At 37.9% G+C, this 26832-nt stretch overlaps 1 protein-coding gene across 2 annotated transcripts; it reads left to right on the top strand.

Annotated features, from left to right (window-relative positions):
• The first annotated feature begins 853 nt into the window (after positions 1–853).
• Positions 854–24834, top strand: tbc1d10b (TBC1 domain family, member 10b). Of its 2 annotated transcripts, XM_030141162.1 has the most exons (11): positions 854–1323; positions 3836–4462; positions 4499–4839; positions 7913–8012; positions 11428–11535; positions 12749–12855; positions 13325–13439; positions 17561–17626; positions 17716–17905; positions 22289–22443; positions 22577–24834. In XM_030141162.1, the coding sequence occupies exons 2-11, from the start codon at positions 3860–3862 to the stop codon at positions 23522–23524; spliced, it is 2733 nt and encodes a 910-aa protein (XP_029997022.1). In that variant the 5' UTR covers positions 854–1323; positions 3836–3859; the 3' UTR covers positions 23525–24834. The 2 variants fall into 2 exon arrangements, with proteins under 2 accessions (XP_029997022.1, XP_029997017.1); XM_030141157.1 differs by having other exon boundaries at positions 3838–4839.
• The last annotated feature ends 1998 nt before the right edge of the window (positions 24835–26832 follow it).

The raw sequence follows: 26832 nt of genomic DNA, 5'->3' as shown, positions 1-26832 counted from the left end.
ACATGCTGCCTATTCTTGAAGATCATATGTGTGTATCATCTCTGTCTCATCAGCACCTTGTATCTCTAAAAAGTCAACTTTTCATGTGTTCAGAAACAGCTCTGTTTTCAGCTTTAGGATGATAATTTTTCCACTTAATCTAAGATCAGGTAACTGGTAAATTCATATTGTGGGGATTTATTTGGTTAACACTTTATTAACCAAATAAAGAGTAGTTAATTTGATTTAACTAAAGAAGGATGAGCATTTCAGCTGCATTTATGATCAACTATGGTATGAAGCATTAAATTTCACACTTCATCTCATAGTTGATCACAAATATTCTGACTCATATGGAGATACACAAAAAATGGGATTTCAGTTGTAAAATTGTCCGACAAATACAGTGGTGTAAAACTACTGTATCTGACTCTGAGATTTAATGGACTGAGTAAAAAGTACAATAAAATGGAAACACTCAAGCAACATGCAAGTACCTAAAAAAGTACAGTACTTGAGTAAGAGCACTTAGCTGTATTCCATCACTGTCCAAGTTAGATCATAGAAGTATCCCAAAATACCCATTGATCTCACAAATACACAATGTTTTTGTTCTTTAAACTTATCCCAACCAGCCCCACCTACTTTTAATAGTATTGAAAATCAATAATTCATTTATAATTTGACACACTACAGGTAATTACATTTGTACGAACAAAATATTAAACAGCTTCATAGAGAAAATTCTGTGCTGAGGTGTGTAATTGCTGCTTTATTCATTAATTTATTGTCACTGTACATTCCATGTCAGAGGGTGTCCACAGTGCAGGTGCGTGCGTGTGCCTGACGACATTGACGATAGCGCGCACGTAGCTGTCAGTAGGAAATGCAGGCGGCTGGTGTTGGATGTACTCTGCCGCTTTGCATGGATATATTAAACAAAACAGTGTAATTTCTTTCCGAATGAAAACTATTACTTAGAAAATTGTTTTATTCAGGAGTCAGTCGTCGTAGCCGCTCCGCATGACTAACCGGGATAACCTACACTTTAATTTAGCCAGGCTAACAGCAGCAGAACACTAGCGGCGCTTTATGCTAACAGATACACTAGGCTAAAATAAGCTAACGGAGCTAGCTGGTAACTTAGCTAGCTAACCGTCTAACGCACCGACTACAGGACGTTCGCTCTTCCAGGACTTGAGCCCGTTCAGCGGTTTTTACCACGTTCGTCGTGTTTTCATTTCACGGAGGAGGTCGTGGAACCGGAGCTGTGGCGGGGGGACGTGTGGACAGGAACCCCCTGGCTATCCAGGCGGACGGGTCACACTGACACGCCGGCTGTGGGTGAGTTGAACGGCTGAGTTAAAGTTACTGTTGACCGGGACAGTGGATGGACAAGGCCGTGGACGCTGCTCGGCTCGGGCCTGGCAGAGCGGCAGGGAGGGTGTTGACTATTAGCTATTAGTAAACCGTTTGCTCTTGTGCTGAATCGGGAAGTTGAGTCGCTTCGAGAAAGGCCTCGACAGAGGATATGACAACAAAGTGGACGGTGTTATTAGCTGCTAGCGGGTAACCTCTGCTGACATTAACCTGCTTCATCAGCAAAACAGTGCATCTCCATGGCTGCAGGGCGCTTTTTGATAGATGAGAGTCAAAGTATGGTGCTATTTGATTTGTACAAAAACTGTTTCATTTATTTGTCTACTTAATGTCTTAAAGTTGAAATAGATAAGAAACTCTTTGTCCAAAGTGAACTGGCATGGACAACAGGAACATTGTTACTGTAAATACAAACACATAAATTCAGTGGTCACACACTATAAACAAATGAACACAATGTCCACATGCAGTGATCCTGTATATCAAGGATGAACCCGGCTCAATTTCTGTACAAAATTAAGAGCAATGATTTTTACCAGTAATATTAGGGGGCTGTTTCATAGTTGTATAAGCTCTTATTTATTTATATGGTTCATGAGACTCAGAAGGTGATAATGTCATTATCAGCTTGTTCAGTCCCAACATGATGTTTGCTCCTGGAGAATTCTGATGGGTTTCTGTAAATTGGCTTAGAGTCTGGTTTTGACCAACTCTATATATAAAGTGTCATGAGATAACTTCTGTTGTGATCTGGCGCTATATAAATGAAATTTGATTGATTGATTGATTTGATTGGTTTTCCCCTGTAAGTTGCTTTGGAAAAAAGCGTCTGCCAAATGCAAAAATGTAAATGTAAACATAACATAGAATGTCTTTAATGTCATGGATAAATAAGGAAACAAAATGTTCATGTTTAAGAACTTTTCTCAGGGTCCACTCCATCACTTATCAAAATACTTGGGGATTAATTTAATAGCTGACAGATAATCACTGAATTGTTGCAGCTTTATTTTCTTGATGCTTTAAAATAGACTTAAATTCTCTGAAGAGATCTGACAGTTTCAAGTCCCTCTGTAGTCCAGAATGAACAAGCAGCATATTTAAATGCTTTTTGCCATGCTCTGTCCTAACCCAGGGGACCTACATTTGTAGGATATTATGAGTGTCCAGACCATATTGATTTTCTCTTACACATGCGGTAGACAGATAAGAAGGAAGCATCACAAAGAGAGATTATATATAAAAGCCAACTAATGTGAAGACCGCAGGGATGACGACATGGTGTTCATATTTCAGAAACTGAACCAAATAGAATTACCATTGTAAAGTAATTTTACTTTTGAAGAGTACTCATGGTGTGCAAGCTTATATTTTGCAAAAGAAAAAAAAAAAACCTAAGATATAATCTATAATAGCCTAATAGTAATGTATTCAAAACCATAAATTAAGCATTCTGTACAGAAATTACATCCCTTAGTTTTATAATTGAAAAAACAATTGCTGGAAGTGGTTTAAAGCTTGTACAAACTTTGTTTTCCTTAATTTCAAATCACTTCTTCAAATGTTATGAAGAGGAACTATGAATGTATGCCTTTGTCTGTCATTGACATCAGAGGGCTTTTAAATACATTACAGTGCGGTATAATACTTGAATGCTTTATCGATTCACATGTATAAGGAGTAATTATTTGTGTCAAACTCCTGCCATAGCAATATACATAGAGAATAATAAATAAAATTAATAAATGATAGTAAGACAATAAGATGAAGACAGTAAATGAAACCATGCAGAATACTTGGTTTTGCCTTTTGCTCTAATTTTTTTTGCTTTTTTCATTTAACACATTGTAACCTCTTTTTCTATGTAGATGCAGTTTTACGTACTTTTTACTTTAGAAGATAGAGTTTGCATAAGAAGTCTCCTTGAGATCAACTGTATCCATTAGATTTGGGAAAAGTCAATTTGTGTGGATGCTCCCCATATTGATTACTGATAATGCATTAATTTGGCTGAAGTGGCGTCTTAAATGTATTGGGTGTTGCACCTTATTTTTATGTAGGGAGAGAAAACTCTGGAATATGTGTGCAAATGTTTGGAGTTATGACTTTGTAATGACAATACACTGATTGGGAAAGTTTAGGCCTGTACTGATTTAAATAACAAACTAGTTGATGCTCATACAGATGTCATTGTTATATAGTCCTTGTCTGGTACCATCATTCTTCAGCCTTTGTGCCCTTCTTTATACTATTTTTGAATAACATATTCAGTTATACAAATTTATGAAACAGTCTTTAATATAACATAACAGATAAATATCAGCTTTTGCCACTCATCTTTTTGACATGTTTTTTTCCATCTTTCAGGCTGATATAGCTCATCCCAATTTTTTAAGCAGATTTTAACTCACTTTAGAAAGTCTGTTTATTATCTTAAGGTGATATTATTGACTGAGACCTTCCCTCTTTTTTACAGTGAAGGAGCTTTCAGACTGGAACCATGGCTGAACTCTCCACTCTATCCCCATCACCTCCTGCACTGGGTGATCCTCATGCAGCTCCATCCATCTCTCCATCCTCATCAGCACTCCCTGCTCCAGACTCCACCAGGGATGCGCCCATACCGAAGTCTTCCCTCTACGGTGACAAAGCTTTGACTGGAAACCCCCCCACAGCACCGGTGGGAGACTCACATTCAAGTCCTTCAAACCTCACTGCTGAGAACCCACCTCCTTCAGTGGTTCCTGACGCTGCTCCACAGGAAAAAGAAGCACCAGTTAAAGATGCAGAGACTGGAAATCATCTCAGTGAACAGGAGACAAGGGCTACTGACCCGGCGTTTTCAGAAAAACCTACACTTTTAAGTGAGCCTTCAGCTCAGAGTGAAGTGCAGCCATCCTCCCCTTCTCCTGAGCTCAATCCTGGTCCTAATCTTTACCCCAGTGTGCATGTCACCCACAATCCTAATCCTGCCATGGATCCTGGTCCGTTTGCATCAGACCAGCCACAAATCGCTCCAGTGTCAGACCTAACACCTCCTCCCCAAGTCATACCACCGTCTGAAGAGAACAAACCTCAGCCACTTCAACAAGCACAAGCCCCTCAGAATCAGCCTCCCGCACAGAATCAGCCTCCCGCACAGAATCAGCCTCCCCCTCTGTCGCCAAAGCCCAACACTCCCAGCGAGTTTAGGAAACCAGAACTGCCCAGCACCCCGACCAGAGCCGAACACCCGAGCCCTGTCCCGCTGATCCATGAGCCGGTCACTGCTTTTCCGTTACCCAACCCCAGCCCTCGGCCAGCCCCTGACACCCTGAGCTACCTGGAGTCAGCCAGCCTGATGTCTGGGACGCTGGAGTCTCTGTCAGGCCTGGGGGAGGATGGGAGCTCCGTGGGCTCAGACTCAGAGATCAATGGAATGGCTGTCAGACGCACTGATAAATATGGCTTCCTGGGTGGGAGTCAGTACAGCGAAAGCGGGTGAGTACACAGACATTAAACAACCTAATCACACACTGCTGCTACTGTGTGGAGTATTTCTGGCATGCCCACTCATGTCTGCTGTTTTTATTGTGTCTAACAGACAGAGCTCGCGGCTTTGTTTTGGTTTCTGTCATCAATTGGTTTAATACAGGAAAATAGTACACGTAAAACATGTGATAATATGATGGCTTGACAGGATAACATCACAATAGAATCATAATACATGTATTTATATAGCCCTTTCAACACACAACAATGAAAGAGTAAGAGCACAGTAAAGACAAATTCAGTAAAATAGACATGGAATAATTCTACAGAAATTGAAGTAAATAAAATAAAAAGTACAGCTAAAAGAAGGCTCTCTTTAGTAACTCAAATGAACAGATAAACAGATCCAGTACATTTAGGAACTGAAAATACTATAAATACAACAGCTAGAGCGTATTTAGGAATGATCCATCTCTTCACTTGAATGCCATTCTATTGCATATTGTGTTTTGCTACTTTATGCACAGTTAATGTAATAATTATGTAATGATTTCAAGTCTTTTAAAGTAGGGCTGGGTGATCTCGCCAAAGGATCATATTCACAATCATGGTCTGATCATGTTTTCCTCCACTTTTCTGTGGTTTCTTCTGGCTTAGTCTGTGTGTGATTGCTTTTTGTCGACATTATCGGACCAGAAACTCAGCATTTGGCATCATTTTGGACCAACATTATTACAATACAGATAGTATCTACCTGAAGTAAACACCAGTCCACATGTTCATGTACATACGGCTGCAGTGTTTCCATTAATTACACAGACTGTGGTGGCCTGATTTGTCCCACCGGAGCTGTATAATGACTCACAAACATTCCTATATTCTAAAGTAAGTCTAAAGCATCTGTATAAATCAGACTCTCTGCACATCAGTATTCAGCATGCAGACTCGTAGCTCAGGAGCTCGAACTTTTCATCATTATTTTTCCAGCAGCAAGACAACACGTTACACAAACTCTGCACGTTAATGCAGGTTAACCCAAACATTTAAGCATGGACAGATGCTAAAAGCAACTCACTGGTTTAGTGACCTATGCTAATGACTGTTTTACTAATCAGAATCAGTATCAGCTTTTATTGGCCAAGTATGTGAACACATACAAGGAATTTGGCTTGGAGTTTTTATACAGTGAGTGGATATGTACAGGGATCCAGTCGATTATAAATATATATTTATGTATATATTATTGTAGTTTAAAGTAATCAGAGTATTTTACATAGTGCAAATTAGTCAGAGTTTTTCTACAGAGTGCAAAATATAAGTTTGTGAGTGGGTGAATTGGAGTCAGGGGGATACTGACACTGGATGGCTCATAAAGTCCAGTAATCCAAAGGTTAGTGTAATGTTCTCTGTAAAATACTGTAATTATACTGGAAAATAGTTTAAAACAAATGACAGCTTAAGGGGAAAGTTTTGAACCGCTGTAATTTATTACTAATTTTTTAATGGCATCAGCTGCACAATTAAATCATATGACAAATTTAGATCAGTCACTATCCAGGATGGGGAGATCGCTCAGCTCTGCTTTAAAGGGTCAGTGTAATATGTAATATATATGTAATATTTAGACACATTTAGCATTAAGGTTGTAGATCGACCCATTCTGCCCTCACCGTAATCGCCCCGCGGTGGCCAAAAACACAAAAAGACCTCTTTATAACCAGTGTTTGTTCTGTGTGTTCTGGGCTTTTCATTTATTTATGGGGATATTAACTCTGGTCCACACTCAGAATACATGGTGGTAATGTACCTTAACACTGGATACCATCTGCTCTAAAATGGAAGAAGAGGAAGAAGTCCATTCTGAGCTGCTTTAGAAACATGGTATGGAGTAGACCTCCTCCCTTTGTAGATATAAGCAGATTCTTATTTTAAGGTAATTCTGCTTGAGTAAATACATAATTATGAATATTGTATTTATGTAATTATACCCTATAAGTTTCCTTCACTTGCAAATTGGACTGTAAAATATTACACACAATTACTTCTATAATAAAGTAGATGTTGGTTTTTTCATGCCAATAAAAATCTGCTGAATTCATTAAGACTTAAAGACCTGATGACTGGTCTGGTAGCTTTTGTAATCAGGTTGTTTGACCCTGGTTTGATCTCAGTAGACATGATTTTTCTTCAGCTGTGCTCCATCTTTATGTGTTTAGTTGATAAAAAAAAATAGAGGCACCTTGGGCTCAATTTTGTCGTTCTATTTATTCACATGTGCTCGTTTTACAGTTTGCGCACATCTATTTTTAGTTGCAAACCTGAGTGAAAGGCTCGTACTTTTAGAGCCCTGATAGAGTTCTGAAATCAGATACACAGATTCAGTGTGGCTTGTAAAGGCAGGGGAAAAGACGCTTCCTCTTTTAGTTATGATCCGTGCTGACAGTTCACTATTTCAAATATGACACACGTTCGATTATTCCACAGAACTGGTTTCCACACTGAGATGTAAACCCCGTCCTCCTTTGAAACAGCTACTTCTCCCGCGGACATCGTACTCACTCTGTTAACATGTGCCCTAAGGGTTCTTCATCTGTTCTAGGTCTCACCCTGTCTTTTCTGTCCTCCTGTCCTCTGTTGATCTAAACATATCTGCCCGTCCTCTATCTCCCCTTGGTCTGACTCAGATAATGCTGAGAGCATTTTTGTGACTCAATATGTACTGACTGAGTGTCTCTGTGGTATCACCCTCTCACCCATCTGCTTCTTCCTCTCTTTTTTTTTTGTCAGATTTGCTTCTTGATTTTCTGACAAGCTAATTGCTCTGCCTCCCTTGAATAATTAAAATGTTATTGATCAGCCACCGGTACTGGGAGTGCATTCTGGTCAGGGTTAAAATGTACTATGTCCGAGCACTTCAGTGTAACATTGGGTAAATAAAGTGAGGTAATTCATTCATGTTATACGTTTACTCTTACAATTGCCTCAACATATCAGAGTGTGTTCATGGGTGTGAAATGAAAACGAGCACTTCCCAGTTCTCACCATGCTGCGTGACGTAATTTTATGTTGCTCACAATTACAGGGAAAAGGATGTTCGAGTAGAAGTGGCCAGACAGAGGGAGATGAAATGGCTCGATATGTTCAACCACTGGGATAAGTGGATCAAACATCGCTTCCAGAAGGTATGAATAAAGGTTCAGTGTGTTGTGGGATTATTCGAGCCAACGACGATCATTGCGCATCATTTAATGTCCATTCACCTATATGAAAACAACAAAAAGAAAATGACAGATGCATGTTTTTATTGGAAAAGGTGGCAAAATATCTTCAACATTACCATTCATACATATGTTATCTATTGGCGTTCTTTTCCTATTTCTTATTTTATACATACAAAAATGTAAAAAAAACAAACAAAAAAAAAAAAACATTAATATATGAACTGGGTGCTTATTGTTGTGGTATTTTTCCCTTAAAAACAATCATAGCATTACAATAACTCTGGGTTCTTTAAACATTACACATATTTTATGGAGAAAAACATAAAATGAAGAAAAAATACAGGGAGATGAGAAAAAAAGAGGACATTTTTAGAGGAGTGATACAAATTCTGGGCGGCTAGAGGATACAAACTCGATCCATTTGTGCCAAATATGGTCAAATTTATCCCTCTGGATTCTGATAGAGTAAGTCATTTTTTTCCATTTTGAATATTTGCAAGATGGTCTGGTACCAATCGTCTATTGTTGGTGGAGTTGGGTTTAACCACCTTCTTGTAAGAGATTTCTTGCTGGCCGCTAAAAGCGCCTGTAGTAATTTTGTAGAAGAATCATCACATTTCCATCATTATTTCCACCATTTGAGGTTCAACCCGTGGTACTGTAATCGTCATCTAACTAGAGAACACCACAAAGTACTGTTAATAATAATAATAATAACAATAATAATAATAATAATAATAATAATATAGGCTGAAGTGAATTGTCATCTGTTTCTTGTGTTCCTTTTTTTCAGTGGGTTTGTTTTACTGTGTGTTTTAGGGTCAAAACAGGTGGAATAACAGAAAAAGACAAAGAGAGGAATTGAAGTTTGGCAGGTTTTTACTAAATAAGGCACTCAGTATGTACATAAATAAGAGATTTCAGATGTTGAACATTAACTATGAACTGGAACACACTGAACAACAACAAGTATTTGGATTTTGGCTCAGGAGTTTTAGTTCTGGGGCTCTTTTTTTCTAAATCAGTCCAGCTGCTTTTTGGCACCTGGTTGAACTCCAAAAAGCAGTTACATGGTCAAAACTCAGTAAAAACACAGTTAAATAAAAAAGGAAAAATCACCACAACACTGCAAACAACAGTAAAAACAAAAAAATGACAAAGTAAACACTATAAAAAAAAAAAAAAAAAAAGCCCAAACTTTTTTTTTTTTTTTTTACAGCTAGTCATTCTCACTGACTGCTCTGTGTTTTGCTCCCTAGTACACAGGTGCAGGGGTGCACTGAGCATGCTCAAACGTCTATAAAAAGAACAAAGTCTATTCTATCAGCACGTTTTGAAATTTTTCCTATTGAGTAAACGGTCGAATTTGTATGAATATTTAAAATCATACATTCAGAACGCTCATCACAGACATGCCAGTTGTTAAAGGGTTAAATTACTTTAGATAAACAACCACATTATGATGACTGTCTATATTTATTAGCTTTCATTTCTTTGTGTCACTAATAGGCTTTGTAAACGTATCCTCCATGCCAGCATACCCAGGGCATTGTTTCTGCATGTCTGTGCCTGAACAATGAAATACTAGACACTTCATGCATCAAACAGAAGCAGTCATGAAAAATGTAATGAATATATAAACAAACCCTAAACATGTCCCCTCCCTGTCCCATAAACAGTTACTCACATCCTTTGATAATGAAGAATGTGAAGAGTGACACAGTCAGCCAGTCCGTAAACGTGGGTGTTGTTTGGTTTCACTGTTACTACATCAGTGAAAAGTAATATCTGCTCTGAACCATGAATAACACACTGTAAGTCACAAGAAATGCAATTATCACTGCAGAATATCAGACAGACTTGGTAAACTATAGCTAATCTCGCTAGCTGTGTTAGTCACATGTTTGCAACATGACTTATGGTTTAGTGTTTCATATAAGTACTTAGAAGGTAAAAAAAAAAAAATATGCCAGTGACGAACAGAGAGCAGCATTTTACCAGCCACTTCAAAAGCGAATACCATTATAGATAAATAATTAAACAACACACACTCGGAGCATACTGAGCTGCATTTACAGTTGTGTGTTTTAAAAAGGGAAAAAGTCTTCAAAGCCTTGGATGAATTAAATGGTCAAGCTCCAAGTACATAATTATGGTTTTGAGTCAGAGTTAATGATTGAAATTTTAACACGATACAGTTAGTTTTATCACCAAGACCTACGTTGGAGGACTTAGATATTCAGGATTAGAAAGAAAACTCCTGTGTGGATCATTCAGCGTTTTTCTTAACCTTTAAAGATTCAAGATTCAAAAATTTTATTTGCCATTTGTGCACACATATAAACACCTGTAGAAACTTTTGTGCGGTCATTCAGGAATTGAATAAAAGAAACTAGAAAAAACACATAATTCTGTAAAAAAGTCCATGTGCATCTATAAATATATATAAAAGTGCATAAAAACCGACCCAGGAGACAATAAAATTAAATAAATAAATAAATAAATACACCACAAGGCGGTAGTCAGTCTACAACGAGCTCATATATATATACAAAGACACCTACACACTTGCATATATTTACATATACACACACACATACATGTACACATATACACATACATTAAAGACCCAAACATCCACCGTTGATCAAAACCATTTACTGATCTGAAGTATTTAATACCTGTTGATCCGCTAATCCTATACATGTAAATAATTGGTTTGTCATCTTTTCATGGTCATCAGATATGACCCTTTGGACATTGAGAGGGTCCATAGTTACCGTGGGAACACCGTCATCTTCTCCAACATTAATTCACCAGTAAAACCCAATAGTTGGATCAATGACAGTGGATGGACACACTGGGTTTATGTTCAATTAATGATATATTTGACTGAAAAAGTCACTTTTTTCTTCAGCTTTCTCTGTTTTCATAAAATAATATTTGAATTCTGAGATTTCATGAACATCTAAATTGAATATGGGAAAATACATGATTTACAGTGAAAAATGCGAAATACAGAGGATAATGTTATAATAAATGCGAAATACAGAGGATAATGTTATAATAAATGCGAAATACAGAGGATAATGTTATAATAAATGGATGGAGACAGTTGGTTTTTGTTCAGTTAAGGATATATTTTGCTTTTTTTCAGTTTTCTCTCTTTTTGGTATTATAACTTGAGCTTTTTATGAACATGATCAGTAAGTTAAATATAGGAAAATACCAGATTTTCACTGAAAAATGCAAAATACAGAGGATAATATTATAATAAATGGTGAAACATTAAATAGACGGAAAAATCTGCCATAACAGTAGTTGTGGGTCTTTATGGGTTAAACTCATTCCTCCACTGTCTGTCTGTGTGCTGCAGGTGAAGATCCGTTGTAGGAAGGGGATTCCTTCGTCTCTCAGGGCCAAAGCGTGGCAGCTGCTCTCAAACAGTAATGAACTCCTTGAAGCCAACCCTGGGAAGTTTGAGGTATGAGCACAAAGACTGTAACAGACACAGCAGTTCTTTTATACAGGACATTTTATGAGTGGAAACTTATTTTTTTAGACAACAGTTATTTTCATTAGCAATAAATCTTGTGTTTATTCCGATTATAAACAAACTAAGCGTGGTTTTTAATAGAAGTCTATGAAGTGATGCTTTGTTTGAAAATGGCTTTAGATTGCACTTTTTCCCAACCAGTTTTCAGATCTGTTTTATAATTTTATGTAATTGTAGTAATTGCACTTCTTTACCCTCACTTTGTTACAATTCATTTTATTGTCCCATACGATGATTGATTTCACTCAGTTTTGTTGGTACTTTATCATTTTCCTAAAATAGTTTTTGACTATTTGTGAATTTTATTTATAGGGAGAGAGGCGGGGTGTGTGTGTGTATTTTCACTGTTTTTACTGTTTTATTGTTTTTTATTTAATATTATTCAAATGTTTTGTATTGTATATTTCCTTCTTTCTGCCGAAGAAGTAGCGTCTCTATAAAGTGCATCAGAATTTCTGTATGCGATGACAATAACTGGAATCTATCTATCTATCTATCTATCTATCTATCTATCTATCTATCTATCTATCTATCTATCTATCTATCTATCTATCTATCTATCTATCTAGCTATCTAGCCATCCATCCATCCATCCATCCATCCATCCATCCATCCCTTTCTTTTCCTTGTCTGAAAGATGCTGTATAGCTGAAGTCTCAGTATAGATTGCATTTTAGTCTCTTTCAGTAATCACCGTTTCATTTGTTCACATCTGTTCTGTCAGTTTTCTGTGTCGATAACATCAGGTAGTTGTAACTGGGAGGTAAATATTTAAAGACACTGAAGCCACAATATTATGAATGGGTTTTGTTGATCATACTGTCAAGGGAAGTTGTGGCTGAGAGGGCAGTTTGAGCTCCAGGGGCACTGAAGGGGTTGAACTGTAAGCCTCTTATCAGGACCCATAATCCTGCCTGTCAGGGTTCTGCTCTGTGTCCATGTTACAGAGGGGGTCTGCTCAGAGCTGGGTTTGGGTCTCAGCAGGGTCTCACACTATTGTTTCTGTTGTATGAAGAAGAATTTGCCTTTTACTCTATTGTTTGTCCAATATGGATTCATCCAGAGTTCATCCACTTTAATGAATAATGTTGCGGGAAGTGTCTCTGTCGTAAAACGTGTCCCATTTGTCCTTTTAATGCAGGAACTGGAAAGGGAGCAGGGGGAGGCTAAATGGTTGGACATCATAGAGAAGGATCTACACAGACAGTTCCCCTTTCATGAGATGTTTGCTGCTCGTGGTGGCCATGGGTAAAAATAGACACCCTCAGTCTGTTTTACATCAGAGTAAACAGTCACACAAACAATCATAGCAGACGCTCACTGTGTTTACACAGATATTCACAAATAATTTGAATGAAAGCCAAAGAAGAATTAAAATGCCTTGTGTAACCATTAAATTTGAAAGAGATCAGAAGGAGTTTTCCGTCAGGTTCAAAGGTGTGATGTAAACCTGTGATAATCTGTTGAACGCACAATTATCAGTACATAATAACGGTTTAATTTTAGTTCTCTGTGGTAGAAAAGATAATAGCAGATATTAAAGGATTATTGTTAAAATAATTGATATTACCTTATTTTTCCTGTTCATCTCATGCTACTAGAACAGTAAAAATCTGACAGTAGTTTATTTGTACTTACACCTTATAATGCAAAAGTGCATGAGCTGTTTTGATTCATCTGACGTCTGTATAACTTGTTGTATGTTTGTTTTTTGAAGCCAACAGGACCTGTACCGTATCCTGAAGGCCTACACCATCTACCGGCCTGATGAGGGTTACTGTCAGGCTCAGGCTCCAGTGGCTGCGGTGCTGCTCATGCATATGCCTGCAGAGGTGAGGACACTAGAACAGCACAAAACTGTAGCACATTACAACACGCAGGTTCATTTATACGAGGGGTAGAGTTGAATGTTCACAGAGTCCAGTACTCATATGGAGGGTAGCTTTCAATTTTAATATCTGAATGTCAGATTTCAGATCAGGTTTTTTTTATTATACAGTGTAAATTACGGAGCCCGGAAAGGGACATGAAAAAAACAAAACAAAACATTATTATAATATTATAACCAGTAGTGTTGTCCAGGGTATGCAGTGGATTATGGTGTATACCTACTTATTTTTCAGTCAGCTTTTCTTCTAAATCCCCCTGATGAGCACCATTCAGTAGTATCTGAGCCAAACTGCTCATTTTTCCCTCTTGGACGGTGAAGCCATGACCCGCCCTACTCTGCCTCTTAAGTGGCTAGTGCTTGCTGCCTTCACTGATTAGATTGGTTAACTTTAGGCATGAGGACTGATGAGCCAATCAGAGGCAGAGTGGGCGGGTCCTGCCGAGAGTGGGCTAACGTTATCCTATGTTTGCCTCATGTTGAATACATTTATATTCATGCAGCTGCTTGTGTGACCAGTAAAACCTACAAACTGCTCCTGATCATGTCATGATAATTTTATAATAATGAACAAATACTACTGACAGATTTTTGAGTAAACTAAATAGAGTGGTCGTACATGTCACTGTTTCTAAAACAGGGTGTTTTTTCTGGACTACTTAAAAAAAAAAAAGCCAAACATTTAGAGTATACCTACTTCTCCTTGGACCACTGCACCACTGGTTATAACACAAAAGTATTGCTTCAATACAAGCCCACGTAAATAAAGATAGGTATTCAAAGGATTATACAGAGCTAAGTTCTAGTCTCTTCATGTGCTACGTCCTGTTTCTAAAGGTGTCAAAAGTTTAACTCTTTAAGTGCCAGACAGTTAAGGGGCTAATAAGCCTTAAAAGTGCCACAGAATTTGGCCGTTTTTCAGTATTTCGCGTCGTTTTTATAATATTTGAAGAATCCTGCAGGAAACGGCTCAGTAACATCCGACCGATTGCTGATTAGATTCAAAACGCACCGGACGCAGCCGATTCATTATTGATCGTAATTTGCATAATTTATAATAATAATAATAATAATAATCTTTATTTATATAGCACTTTTCATACATTAAAAACTGTAGCACAAAGTGCTTTACATATCAGTTTAAAAATCAGTACCGCCCCCCACCCACACCCACCCACTCACCCGCACACACACACTCACCCGCACACACACACGCACACACGCACACACACACACACACACACACACACACACACACACACACACACACACACACATATACATGCAAACCCACAAGCTCACACATACTTAAGAAGACTGACTGAGCACGGGTAGACCAGAACAAAAATGTACAAGTAAAAGTAAAACATCAATTTAGGAGGCGCTGTCTCAGGGAGCCATCCGCACCAGGAGGCAGCCGCCAACCCCGGCGACCAGGCACCAGCAACACAGCCCTGCATCCCAACTAGTGGGAGAGGGCCAACTGGGACCCCCACCCACCAGAAAGGAGTGGACCCCAGTGAGAGAAGGCACCACAGCCCCCGGAGTCCACAGCCGCCCCCCGGCATGGAGGGCTCCCTCTGATGAAACACCGGAGAATAAGAAACATTAAAAAGTTTCAAGAGATAAAAGACCAATATAGTCTAACGAATCTGGATCAATATAGATACGTGCAATTAAGGCATTATTTAGAGGGAACAATGAGGGGAACCACTAGGGGAAGGGGTTAGAACTCATTAAAATGTTTACTTTAGCATATGAGTCAAAACTGAAAAATAAATTGATTTCAAAATTATATAAGGGAGTGGAAGACTTAAAGGGAAATGACACGGTGTATATAAAAAAGAGGTGGGAGAGGGAGGCAAATATTGTCATATCAGAGGATGAATGGGATGAGATAAATGAACAGCAGTGGAGAACAACTTGCTCATTATCATGGAGAGAACACGGGTGGAAGAACATCATAAGACTCTTTAGAACACCAGCACAGACAAAGTATCATGACACAAAGTGTTGGAGATTATGTGGGGCTGATAAAGCTGACCATTTCCATGTATTCTGGAGTTGTCCTTTCATTGGTAGTTACTGGCAGGAGCTTAAGAATTGTATGGAAAAAGTACTGAAGGTCGACCTTCCATGTACATTTGAGGTACTATATCTGGGGAAACTGGACATAAACTTTTCTAGATCGGGGGACAAACATATTTATAGAATAATGCTGATTGCAAGCAAAAAAGCAATTACCAGAAAATGGATGAAGAATGAGGTACCTAAGGTTGAGGACTGGGTTGAGGTAATACACAATATTTATGTGATGGAAAAGCTAACTTTTTCTCTGAGACTGGAAGTGGATAGATTTAAAAGAATATGGGAAAACTGGTTAGAGTACATAAAACCAATTAGGTCTGATTTTATCTGAGATGTATATTGTGGGAAAAAAAAAAAAAAAACCCTAGTTCAAGCTACAGAGGTTTAGTTTTTTCTTGTTAATTATATTTGTATACTTGTTTTGGTTTAATATATTCCCTGCACTGGTAACATAGTAAAACCCTGTTAGTGTAATCGGGCAAAATGTATGGTGGAAGGTATAGAACCACGAAGTCCCGGGCACAATTTTATTTTTGTACTTGGAAAGGAATGGTAATTCCCAAATTTGATTTAAAGTAAAAGAATGAGGATGTTTTTATATATGTATGTATGTATGTATGTGTATGTGTGTATATGTATATGTATGTGTATGTGTGTATGTATGTGTATATATATATATATATATATATATATATATGTGTGTGTGTGTGTGTATGTATGTATATATATATATATATATATGGATGGATGTGTATGTATATATATATTTATTTATTTATTTTTATTTAATTTTTGTTTGTTTGTCCTATATTTTCTATTTTTTGATTGTCATGATTAATTTAAAGATTTTAAATTTGGAGGAGAGTGGAAAGAGATGGAAAAAACAAAAAACTCAGCCATTGTGTACCAGCTGTATGTGGAATTTATTTTATAATGTTCAATAAAAAGATAATTAAAAAAAAAAAAAAAAAAAAAAGAAACATTAAAAAGATATAAAAATATTATTCGGTCGCGTGACCTCAAATTCCCGTCTGATTGGTCTCAAAAGGGGGACACAGAAAGAACGTCATCGAAATGTGAGAAAGAAATGGGGGTGGATGGTTTGTTTGTGCACAAATGTGGCGTGTTCTCCAAAGCCGATCTGATCGGCCCGTGGCACTTTACAGGTTGTTTTCGTAAAGCCAATTTAATCGGCCCATGGCACTGAAAGTGTTAATCACTGTTATAATTAAGACCAAGTTACTGAGTTCAATTCATGCCATATCAGACATTTCTCAGGTTAAACAGTGGGCGAGTGAGAAAGAAAATGTATTTGGCTCTTGATGCATTTCACTGTGGTTACTTGATAAAATAAAAATAGTAGCAGACACAATGTAACGATAAGACAGGACCAGTTTTGTGTTGCTTGGCAACAGTGGGGACCGACCACACACACCTGCCTCATGTGTTTTCTGAAACTCGACTTCGTGTATCTATAAATGGGTGTAGTTCTTTTTTAGATATTATCACAGAGAGTGATTAAGTGTTTATTCTGAAATAAGTATGTCATCTTCTAGTGATGTTTGTTTAAAGTTAAATGTTTAAAGTTTAATGAACATGCTAAAAAGAAAGTAATAAATGCATGCAGAATTTTTTTTTTATTTTTGCTGTCACAGTTTGAGTTGTATCAGATCTGTCTGTCATGTCCTGTCTGTCATGCAGAAAGATAAACACTGAATATAAACATCATCTCCTGAGCTCAACAAGTTTATTTTTTGTTTTTGTGTTTAATTATACAAGCAAGAATACAGTTCATCGATACAGAAGTTCATGTCATTATTCACTTCTCTGTCAAGAACTTCAGCTACAGACACTAACATCATCACTCTCCTTTGGTCATTTACCACAAACTATTTATCCCCCAAAACTAGGACTGATTGGACTTAATTAGCATTCAGTTTCCAGTCAAAACAACCAGCATTTGTTTCTGTTTTGCAGCAAGCGTTTTGGTGCCTGGTCCAGATATGTGAGAAGTATCTCCCTGGTTACTACAGTGCTGGGCTGGTGAGTCTGTTTGTCCCTGTTTGTCTATTATGGGATGTTTTTTATGTGCATTTTGTCACGTTTGGATTTTTTTCTTTTTCATCTTTCAGGAAGCGATCCAGCTGGACGGTGAGATCTTCTTTTCACTGTTACGACGCACGTGTCCGATGGCGTATCGTCACCTGAAGAAGTTCAAAATCGACCCGATTCTTTACATGACGGAGTGGTTCATGTGCATCTTCTCACGTACCCTGCCGTGGGCCTGTGTCCTACGTGTGTGGGACATGTTCTTCTGTGAAGGTAAGGCCACATCCCTGTTGGTTATTCACATTTATTTAACCTTTGTTTAACCAGGTTGGTCCCATTGAGGTTAGGGATCTCTTTTCAAGGGAAACCGGGTGAAGACAGCAGTGATACAGTCACATACTTACAGTTTTACAATAATAAAAGCGTTTTGTTGGTCTCATAGCATAACTGCCTAAGTCATACACAAATAGACAAAAGTATGTGGACATGTTGAATTCAGGTGTTTCTTTTCTAACAGGGGTCTGGGACACAAAACAATGACAAATGTCAAAATATAGTTTTGTATTGGGATAGATATCATTGCATTAGTTGGTTGGGGGTTCTGGGTGTTCCAAGTCAATGAGTAAATGAGTAAAAAAGACCAAAATGATTAACAAAATGAACAAAATAATCATCAAAATGAGCAAAACAATAGTGACAAATGTCAAAATGTAGTTTTATATTGGGATAAATATCATTGCATCGGTCAGTTTGGTTTACATTGTTATCTTTGCTTCCAAAATGCCTTTAGATGGTTTTGACTTAATTTCTCTCAACATTATCCATGACTATGATTTTAAATGTTCTACCTCGAAATTTCCATGCTCTGACTAAATAATAATTTTCTACCACAACTAACCATCTACTTTCTTCACATCTCACTGTGGAAGAAAAATCTCCCATTAAACTTTGAGGAAATATTGATGTTTATAAACTGCATGGACGTAAATATTGGGACACATCGTGTCTACAGCTGTAAGATGTTCTGTTCATGATGATCTGACATATAAACATCAATATTAATAATCAGCATGATATTTAACACAATATAAAACTATATTATGACATTTGTCATTTTTGTTTTGTATCCCAGAACCCTGTCAGAAAAAAACACCTGAATTCAGCTGAATTTGTCCCAATACTTTCCTCCATTTGTGTATGAGTTAGGTAATTATGCCATGATGCTAATGATTAGCAATGCAGAAAAAACATATACAGTCAGTTGAAACATTTATAGACCAACAGCTTTGATTCCAGAGATTTATCGCTCTGTTTAAAATCAGTCAAAGGAATCAGTGTTTGTAGACGGAGCTCAGAGTGAAGCTTGTTTTAGGAGCTGAAAACCTCAAACATGTCTTTACTGATTCAGTCCTTATCTTTGGAACCAACAGTTTCAAAGTGATCACTGAGCAGAGATTAGAACAGTGAACATAAATAAGATGGAAGTCTCCCCAAAACAGCTTTATAAATTAAAATATACCAGTGACTGAGCCGATAACGATGACAAGTTTACTTTTCTGTCTCACTGTTTCTATTTGTATATTTACCAGAATGAACAGAAACAACAGATTTTATACTTTGGTTTACATCTAATTAGCTTAGCTGGTGCTGTGCAATTTGACCAAGACAATCATTAAATAAATATCCAGATAACGATGCATATCACGACAGAGATAGAGCACATTTCTGTAAAAATTAAATAAGTAGCTTCTATCAAATGACCTAAAGGGATTTCCAGTGTCTCAGTGCATTTTGAAAACTTGGAAAAAGCAACTTTTCAAATAACGTGTGACAAAGTGTAAAATCTATAAATTTGAAATTCAAACAATAAAAACAAGTACATGTATAAAATATAAAAAGGTTAATAGACACTTCAACAAAAATAATAGCAGTTTAAGTAACAGAAATATTCCCATAATCCTCCTGACAGCAGTCTAAAACACTTCTTACATTTATCCGGGGGTTTATCCCACTTTATGTTACGCAGGATGCTTTGCACAACACATGTTGTCTGCCTCTAATCCATTACAACAAGCTTACGTACATAACCTGTTACTGGTTAAAAGGAAAGAAAGGCATTTGACAACTCCAACTGTGTATAATACAAACAGCTGTTTCTAATTGACAGAAGTGACCCACATCAGTATGTGAACGTCACTACATGAAAAGCATAAAACCTTCTGCAACGCTTTACAATTAGTCGTGGAAGAAATGATTAGACCATCCTTGTTTTCTTCAATCTCTTGTTCATTTTAATGCCTCGTACAACTAATAGTACATTTGTTTGGACAAATATAATGATAACAACAAAAATGGCTCATAGTAATTTAATTTCAGAGCTTATATCTATCCATTTAACATGTTTTCTTGATAAAAACCAAAATCACTTCAGTTCTTACATCAATATCTATGGCATTGTACTGACAAAAACAGTGCTTTTAGGCTTTCCATGTTGTCTTTTCTGTCTGTTTTAGTCACATGACACACACAGGAGTTAGTGCTGGATTGCATAACCTTTGTTTTTGATGGCTTTTGATGGTCTAATAATTTTTTCTGCGACTGTAGAGATGTGAAATGCACTGGCTTCATTGGATTATGATGTCTGCATTCCATCTCTGAAACAAACAATTTCCACACCTGTCGTTCTGAGTCACAAACTCTATGATGATTTGCCTTCATGCAAAGTGTTGCCTGATTGATGAAAAACATTGACATACAGTGTGATCTATGACAAAACTAAACAAACTACAAAGCATATTATAAAATAATTCTTTTCTACAGTTGTCACAACATATACGTCATCAAAATGCACAACCATGAGCTGATGGTAAATATGTTTTGATTGATAAAATTATAACCAGTGTTTCCAGATTGTTGCCCTTTTTCTGTTTCCAGAAATAGAAAATTCTCATTTTGAAGCAACCAAAATGCTTTCCGCTGTGTGAGAGAACAGGCCACAGCAATCTTGATATCATTGAAAACAAAACAGGAGTTAAAATGTGAGCTGAACTGACACTCCTACACAGAGCTGCCTCGACATGTCGTCCAACTTTCTGCGTAGGAGTGTAAACCGAACGGACAAAATATGAATCCTGGTTGACCATAGATTCCAAAGGGGGAAAGAAATGTAGACGCAAAGTTTGAGTAAAATTAGTCACCATAGGGAAAGGTACGATGTTTTAGGCCCCAAAACGCTTAATCATTTCATAATAATAATAATGGATTAGATTTCTATAGCGCTTTTCAAGGCACCCAAAGTGCTTTACATTATTCGTCCATTATTCATTCACTCACACATGCACACTCTGCTGGTGGCAAACTACATTTAGCATTTAACCTTTTAACCCCTGACATGTCTGTGGTGAGCATTCTGAATGTATGATTTATTTTAAATTTTCATAAAAATTCAACCGTTTGCTCAATAGGAAACATTTCAGAACATGCTGATAGAATAGACCTTGTTCTTTCCATAGACATCTGAGCATGCTCAGTGCACCCCCCAGCTGCCTGTGGAATGGGGGTAAAACACAGAGCAGTGAGTGAGAACAAACTGTCTATACAAAAATAGACTGTTTGGGCCTTTTTTTTTTTTCTTACACTGTTTTCCTTGTCATTTTTTGTTTTTACTGTTGTTTGCAGTGTTGTAGTGGTTTTCATTTCTTTTTTTTTTCTGTGTTTTTACTGAGTTTTGACTGTATAACTGCTTTTTGGAGTTCAACCAGGTGTCAAAAAGCAGCTGGACTGATTTAGAAAAAAAGAGCCCAAAACTAAAATTACTGGGTCTAAATTCAAATCTTTGTTGTTGTTCAGGGTGTTCCAGTTCGCAGTTGATGTTCAGCATCCTAAATCTCTTATTAATGTACATTCTGAGTGCCTTATTTAGTCCAAACTTGTCAAACTTCAGTTCCTCTGTTTGTCTTTTTCTGTTATTCCACTGGTTTTACCCTAAAACACACAGTAAAACAAAACCACTGAAGAAAAGGAACACAAGCACATACTCACAGCAGCTTTAATGAACCTGAAACAGATGACATTTACCTGGAATCATGTCTCAGGGGTTAAAGGGTTAAAGTTATTTAATAGTATTTTGCTGTATTCTCTAGTTAGGTGATGATTACAGAACCTCAAATGGTGGAAATAATGATGGAAATATGATGTTTCTGTAAGTTTTGTTTGTTTTTATACAGGTGAACGGAAATTATATGATGCACAAAGAATTTAGTTGGCTAGAGTAATCACACAACACACTGAAACTTCTACAGCCGCAGACTCACAGCAGCCCGTTTCATTGTAATAATTTCTCAGGGGTTAAAGGGTTAAACATATTTAATACTGTTTTGCAGTATTCTCTAGTTAGGTGATGATTACAGAACCACACATGGTGGAAATAATGATGGAAATATGATGTTTCTGCAATTTTTCTTTCTTGTTTTTATTATACAGGTGAATAGAAATTATATAATGCACATTGACTGTAGATAGCTAGAATAATCACACAGCACGCTGAAACTTCTACATCCACATATTCACAGCAGTCCGTTTGATTGTAATAATGTCTCAGGGGTTAAAGGGTTAAACTTTGTAGGAACAGTTAACAGCTTCAGTTTGTTGTTGCAGGAGTGAAGATCGTGTTTCGTGTGGGTCTGGTGTTACTCAAGCAGATGCTGGGCTCAGTGGATAAACTTCGGGAGCTCCAGGGCATGTATGAAACCATGGAGCGTCTGAGGAACATCTCCCCTGAATCCATCAGAGAGGACATACTGGTACAGGAGGTAAGACCACACCGTCCCTTTATGAGCGTCACACTCACACATCCTGATTCTGTTCTTACTCAGCGACACGAGTTATGAGTCATTTGGTCTCAACTTCCTCTGTCTGTCTCTGAATCTGCCCGACGCCGGCCAGATCGTTACGCTCCCAGTGACGGAGGCGCTCATCGAGAGGGAGTGCAACATCCAGGTGAGGAAGTGGAGGGAGTCCAGAGGGGATCTGACCCACCAGCCGGGCCGCCGCCTCCACGGCACCAGAGCCATCTACGAGTACAAGCGCCGCGCCGCTTCCATCAGCTCCGGTGGCAGCTTCTCTTTCCTGGGGAGCCCCGTCCCGCCTCCAGGACCCCTCAGAGCCTCCTCCAGCCTCCTGTCACTACCCGGGTTCCGCAAGTCTAAGGGTCCTTTCCACTCCCAGACCAAGAAGGGCTCCTTTTCCGGGCCGTCGGGGGTGGACTTCCTGCCGCCTCAGTCTCCGCCTGTGGTTACGTCGAGTCAGACCCGAGTCTCCGGCCACAAGCCCCCTATTCCACCGGGAGCGGGTCAAAGGGCGCCGGCGCCACAGAGCCCGTTAGTCGCCGCCCAGTCACGTGGTCCTCCTCAGACCTCAGAGACCACCTCGGCACTGGGTCAAGCTGTTCCTACTGCACACGCTCAAAGCACACCAACGCCACCGCCCAGCACTCTGTCGCCCTCCCCTAAAATCGTCTCTGAACAAATCACCCCCACGATCCCCTCCCCGACCGCCAACAACGCTCCTCTGCCGCCGTGTCCGGATCCGAAAAAAGAAGCGGCGGCACAACAACCGCCGCCGCCACAGCCACCAGCAGCGACGGCCGATGCACCAAGTACAGAAGAAGATGGGAAGAAGAAGAAGAAAAGCAAAGACGACAAGAAGAAGGAAAAGGACGACGAGAAGAAGAAACTGAAGGAGAAGAAGGAGAAGGAGAAGATGGAGAAAGAGCGGCTCAAAAAGGAGAAAGAAAAGATGGAGAAAGAAAAGAAGAAATCGGGGAAGAAAAAGGACAAAGGGGGCGGAGAGGCCGAGGACAAAAACGGAGCCGCCGCCAAAGACTCGGCCTAGTTTTCAACCCGGTCACTCTACAATAAAGAAAAAGGGACAAAAAAAGAGGTCAGGGGAACAAAAGACCCCCACAAACACGGAGCGTGATTAAAAACTGGGATGGCTTCTTCTGTAACCCATTATCTGAAGACATAATGTAGGTGGAGGAAACTGGATCATGGTTTTAATAGCACCTCGGGGGAGCCGTTACTGCTCCGAGCTCAATGCTTTCGTTTTCCACCGGGTCGTATCAAGGTGGGACTAATTTCCATTTTTTTTTCAACTGGAGCGCGGACTGCGAATCAGAGTCTTCGCAGTCAGCATCTTTTAGGTTTTTTTTTTTTTTTAATTTAGTTTTTATTATTTTAATCAGGTCGACGGCAGCAGTTCGAACTGACAACAGACATGGTTATGGTGCCACAGAGTATGTAAATAACAAAAATCTACATCACATAGGATCCTCCTGGCGCTCCATATACCCCCAACAGTAAAAAAAAAAAAAAGAAGAAGAAGAAGAAATGTCAAACGCAGGCACTGAAGACAGAACTGCTTGTAACGTTATGGAGGATGTATTTATTGTCATGTTCAATGTCGTGAGTGAGTGTGTGCCTTAGTAGTCTAGTGAAATGTGTTACTGTTCTATGTGCCGCCTCCCTGTTTTCAGCCTCCATCCGATCCATTCTGTGCTTCAACATTAACATTTTACTTTGTCCGACCATTAGAGGAAATCTGATGGCGACGAGGAGAAACGAACACAGACAAGGGAGAGAGAGAAAACCCCAAGAGCGTCCACCCTCCTCGGAGTAGTGGCTGTTGAAGGGTCGGTTTGGGTTCGTTTAGTTGGATCTGGGGTTGTATGAAGTTCAGAGTCCACTGTATTTACCTGCAGGAAAACTGGAACTGCTGCAGCAAAATGAAGTGTACACCGATCGGACCAGGGTCTGACAGGTGTGTTTTTACCATTATTAGCAGCCAACGAGTTCATTACAGATGTTTGGAACCAGAGCTGCAACAATTAGTCAATTTACTCGTCAACTATTAAATGAATTAACACAAATTTTGTGATTTTTGAGGATAGAAGAAGTCTTAATTCTCTGATTTAAGCATCTTCAGTGGGAATATTTTCATTTTTTTCATCCTCTGTGACAGTAATCTGACTCGAGGACAACATGAAACAGTTTTTCACTATTTTCTGACACATTTTAGACCAAAATTAAATAACTGTCAGATTAAAAATTAAACAAATCATAAGAAGTCGGAGCCTTCCAAAAAAAAAAAAAGGAAAAAAAAAAAGAAATTGTTTATGGTAGATTTCAGTGCAGTTTAACCCATAAAGACCCAGTGCTACTTTTATGTCAGTTCAGAAATAAATTTGTCTCTATATTTAACCTTTCTCAAGTGATTTATCACCATTTATTATTTTATCCTCTGTTTTGCATTTTTATGTGAACATCAGGTATTTTCCCCATGTTTAATTCACTGATAATGTAGATGTTCATAAAAGCTCAGATTAAAGTTGAGACTTATTATTTCAAAAACAGAGAAAACTAAAGAAAAAGTGACTTTTTCAGTAAAATCTATCAACTGAAGATAAACCCAGTGTGTCCATCCACTGTCATTGATTAAACTCCATGGGTTTTGCTGGTTTTGTGTAGTCAGACTCTGGATAAGCACCTCATACAACCTCTTTTCCATCCAAACGAACCCATTACTAGTCCACGTATGTGTGTTTTTATGTCGCTGACACAAAAAAAAAAAAGACACAGGGAGATTTTATTTTTGTGTTTTTATTTCAAGCCTCTGTTTAACTGTCTTAAGCGAAGGCTGATGTTGCTAAAGGAGGTGAAACGTCGTCGACAGCGGTGGAATACTAGTCCTGCAGACCAAATCTGTCTAAATCTATCTAGTATTACTTCTAATGAACAAACTATATCGTTAGACTCAGAGCATAAAGACCTGAGTCATATACTGTATGGACAAAAGTATGTAGACATGTTGAATTCAGGTGTTTCTTTTCTAATGGGGGTCTGGGATACAAAATAATAATGACTAATGACATAATATAGTTTTATATTGAGATAAATATCATTGCATTGCTTTGTTTTTTTTTTCTTAATCTTCTGAATTTGTAGACTCGGTCGGGGGTCTTGGATGTTCCGAGTAAATGTGTAAAAAAGGCCAAAATAATCAACAAAATCAACAAAAAATACCAAAAATGAACAAAAAAAGACCAAAATAATCAACAAATCAAATATAAATGAACAAAAGAACCAACAAATCCATGAAAATTTTGACCTGTTGAATTCGACCTGTTGAATTCAGGTGTTTCTTTTCTAACAGGGGTCTGGGATACAAAACAATAATGACTAATGTCAGAATAGAGTTTTATATTATGGGATAAAAATCATTGCGTTGGTTAGTTTGGTTTAAATTGTTATCTTTGTTTCCAAAATGCCTCAGAGATGGTTTTTACTTAATTTCTCTCAACATTGATTAGTATTTTTTTTTTTTTATCCATGACTATGATTTTAAATGTTCTACCTCTAAATTTCTAAAATATCTCTCATGCTCTGACTGTAAATAATTTTCTGCCACAACTAACCATCTACTTTCTTCACATCTCTCATTAAACTTTAAGGAAATAGTGATGTTTCTAAACTATATGGACATAAATATTGGGATGGATAAATATCATAAATATTGATGTTTATATGTCAAATCATCATGAACAACACATCTTACAGCTGTAGACATGATGTGTCCCAATATTTATGTCCATATAGTTTATAAACATCAATATTTCCTTAAAGTTTAATGGAAAGCATGTTAAGAGAGATGGTTAGTCATGGTAGAAGATTATTATTTGCAGTCAGAGCAAGAAAAATGCCTCATATTTGAGATATTTACAGGTAGAACGTTTAAAATCAGTCACAGATAAAAAACCTCAAAACAAAACACAGAAGCAAAGATAACAATTTAAACCAAACTAACCAATGCAATGATATTTATTCCAAAATAATGACTTTTATCATTATTCCCTGTTAGAAAAGAAACACCTGAATTCAACGTATTTTTTTTTAACCCATGACTGATTTTTAATGTTCTGTTTTAAATTTCTTACATATTTTTCATGCTCTGACTGTAAATAATCATTTTCTACCACAACTAACCATCTACTTTCTTCACATCTCTCATTAAACTTTAAGGAATTATTGATGTTTATAAACTGTATGGACAAAAATATTGGGACAGATAAATATAAATATTGACATTTATATGTCAACTCCTCATAAAGAGGACATTTTCCAGCTGTAGACATGATGTATCCC

Source organism: Sphaeramia orbicularis, chromosome 8 (genome assembly GCF_902148855.1).
Source record: "Sphaeramia orbicularis chromosome 8, fSphaOr1.1, whole genome shotgun sequence".
Lineage (NCBI taxonomy): Eukaryota > Metazoa > Chordata > Actinopteri > Kurtiformes > Apogonidae > Sphaeramia > Sphaeramia orbicularis.
The sequence above is the reverse complement of the archived record's forward strand: the minus strand, read 5'-3'. Positions and strand labels throughout refer to the sequence as shown.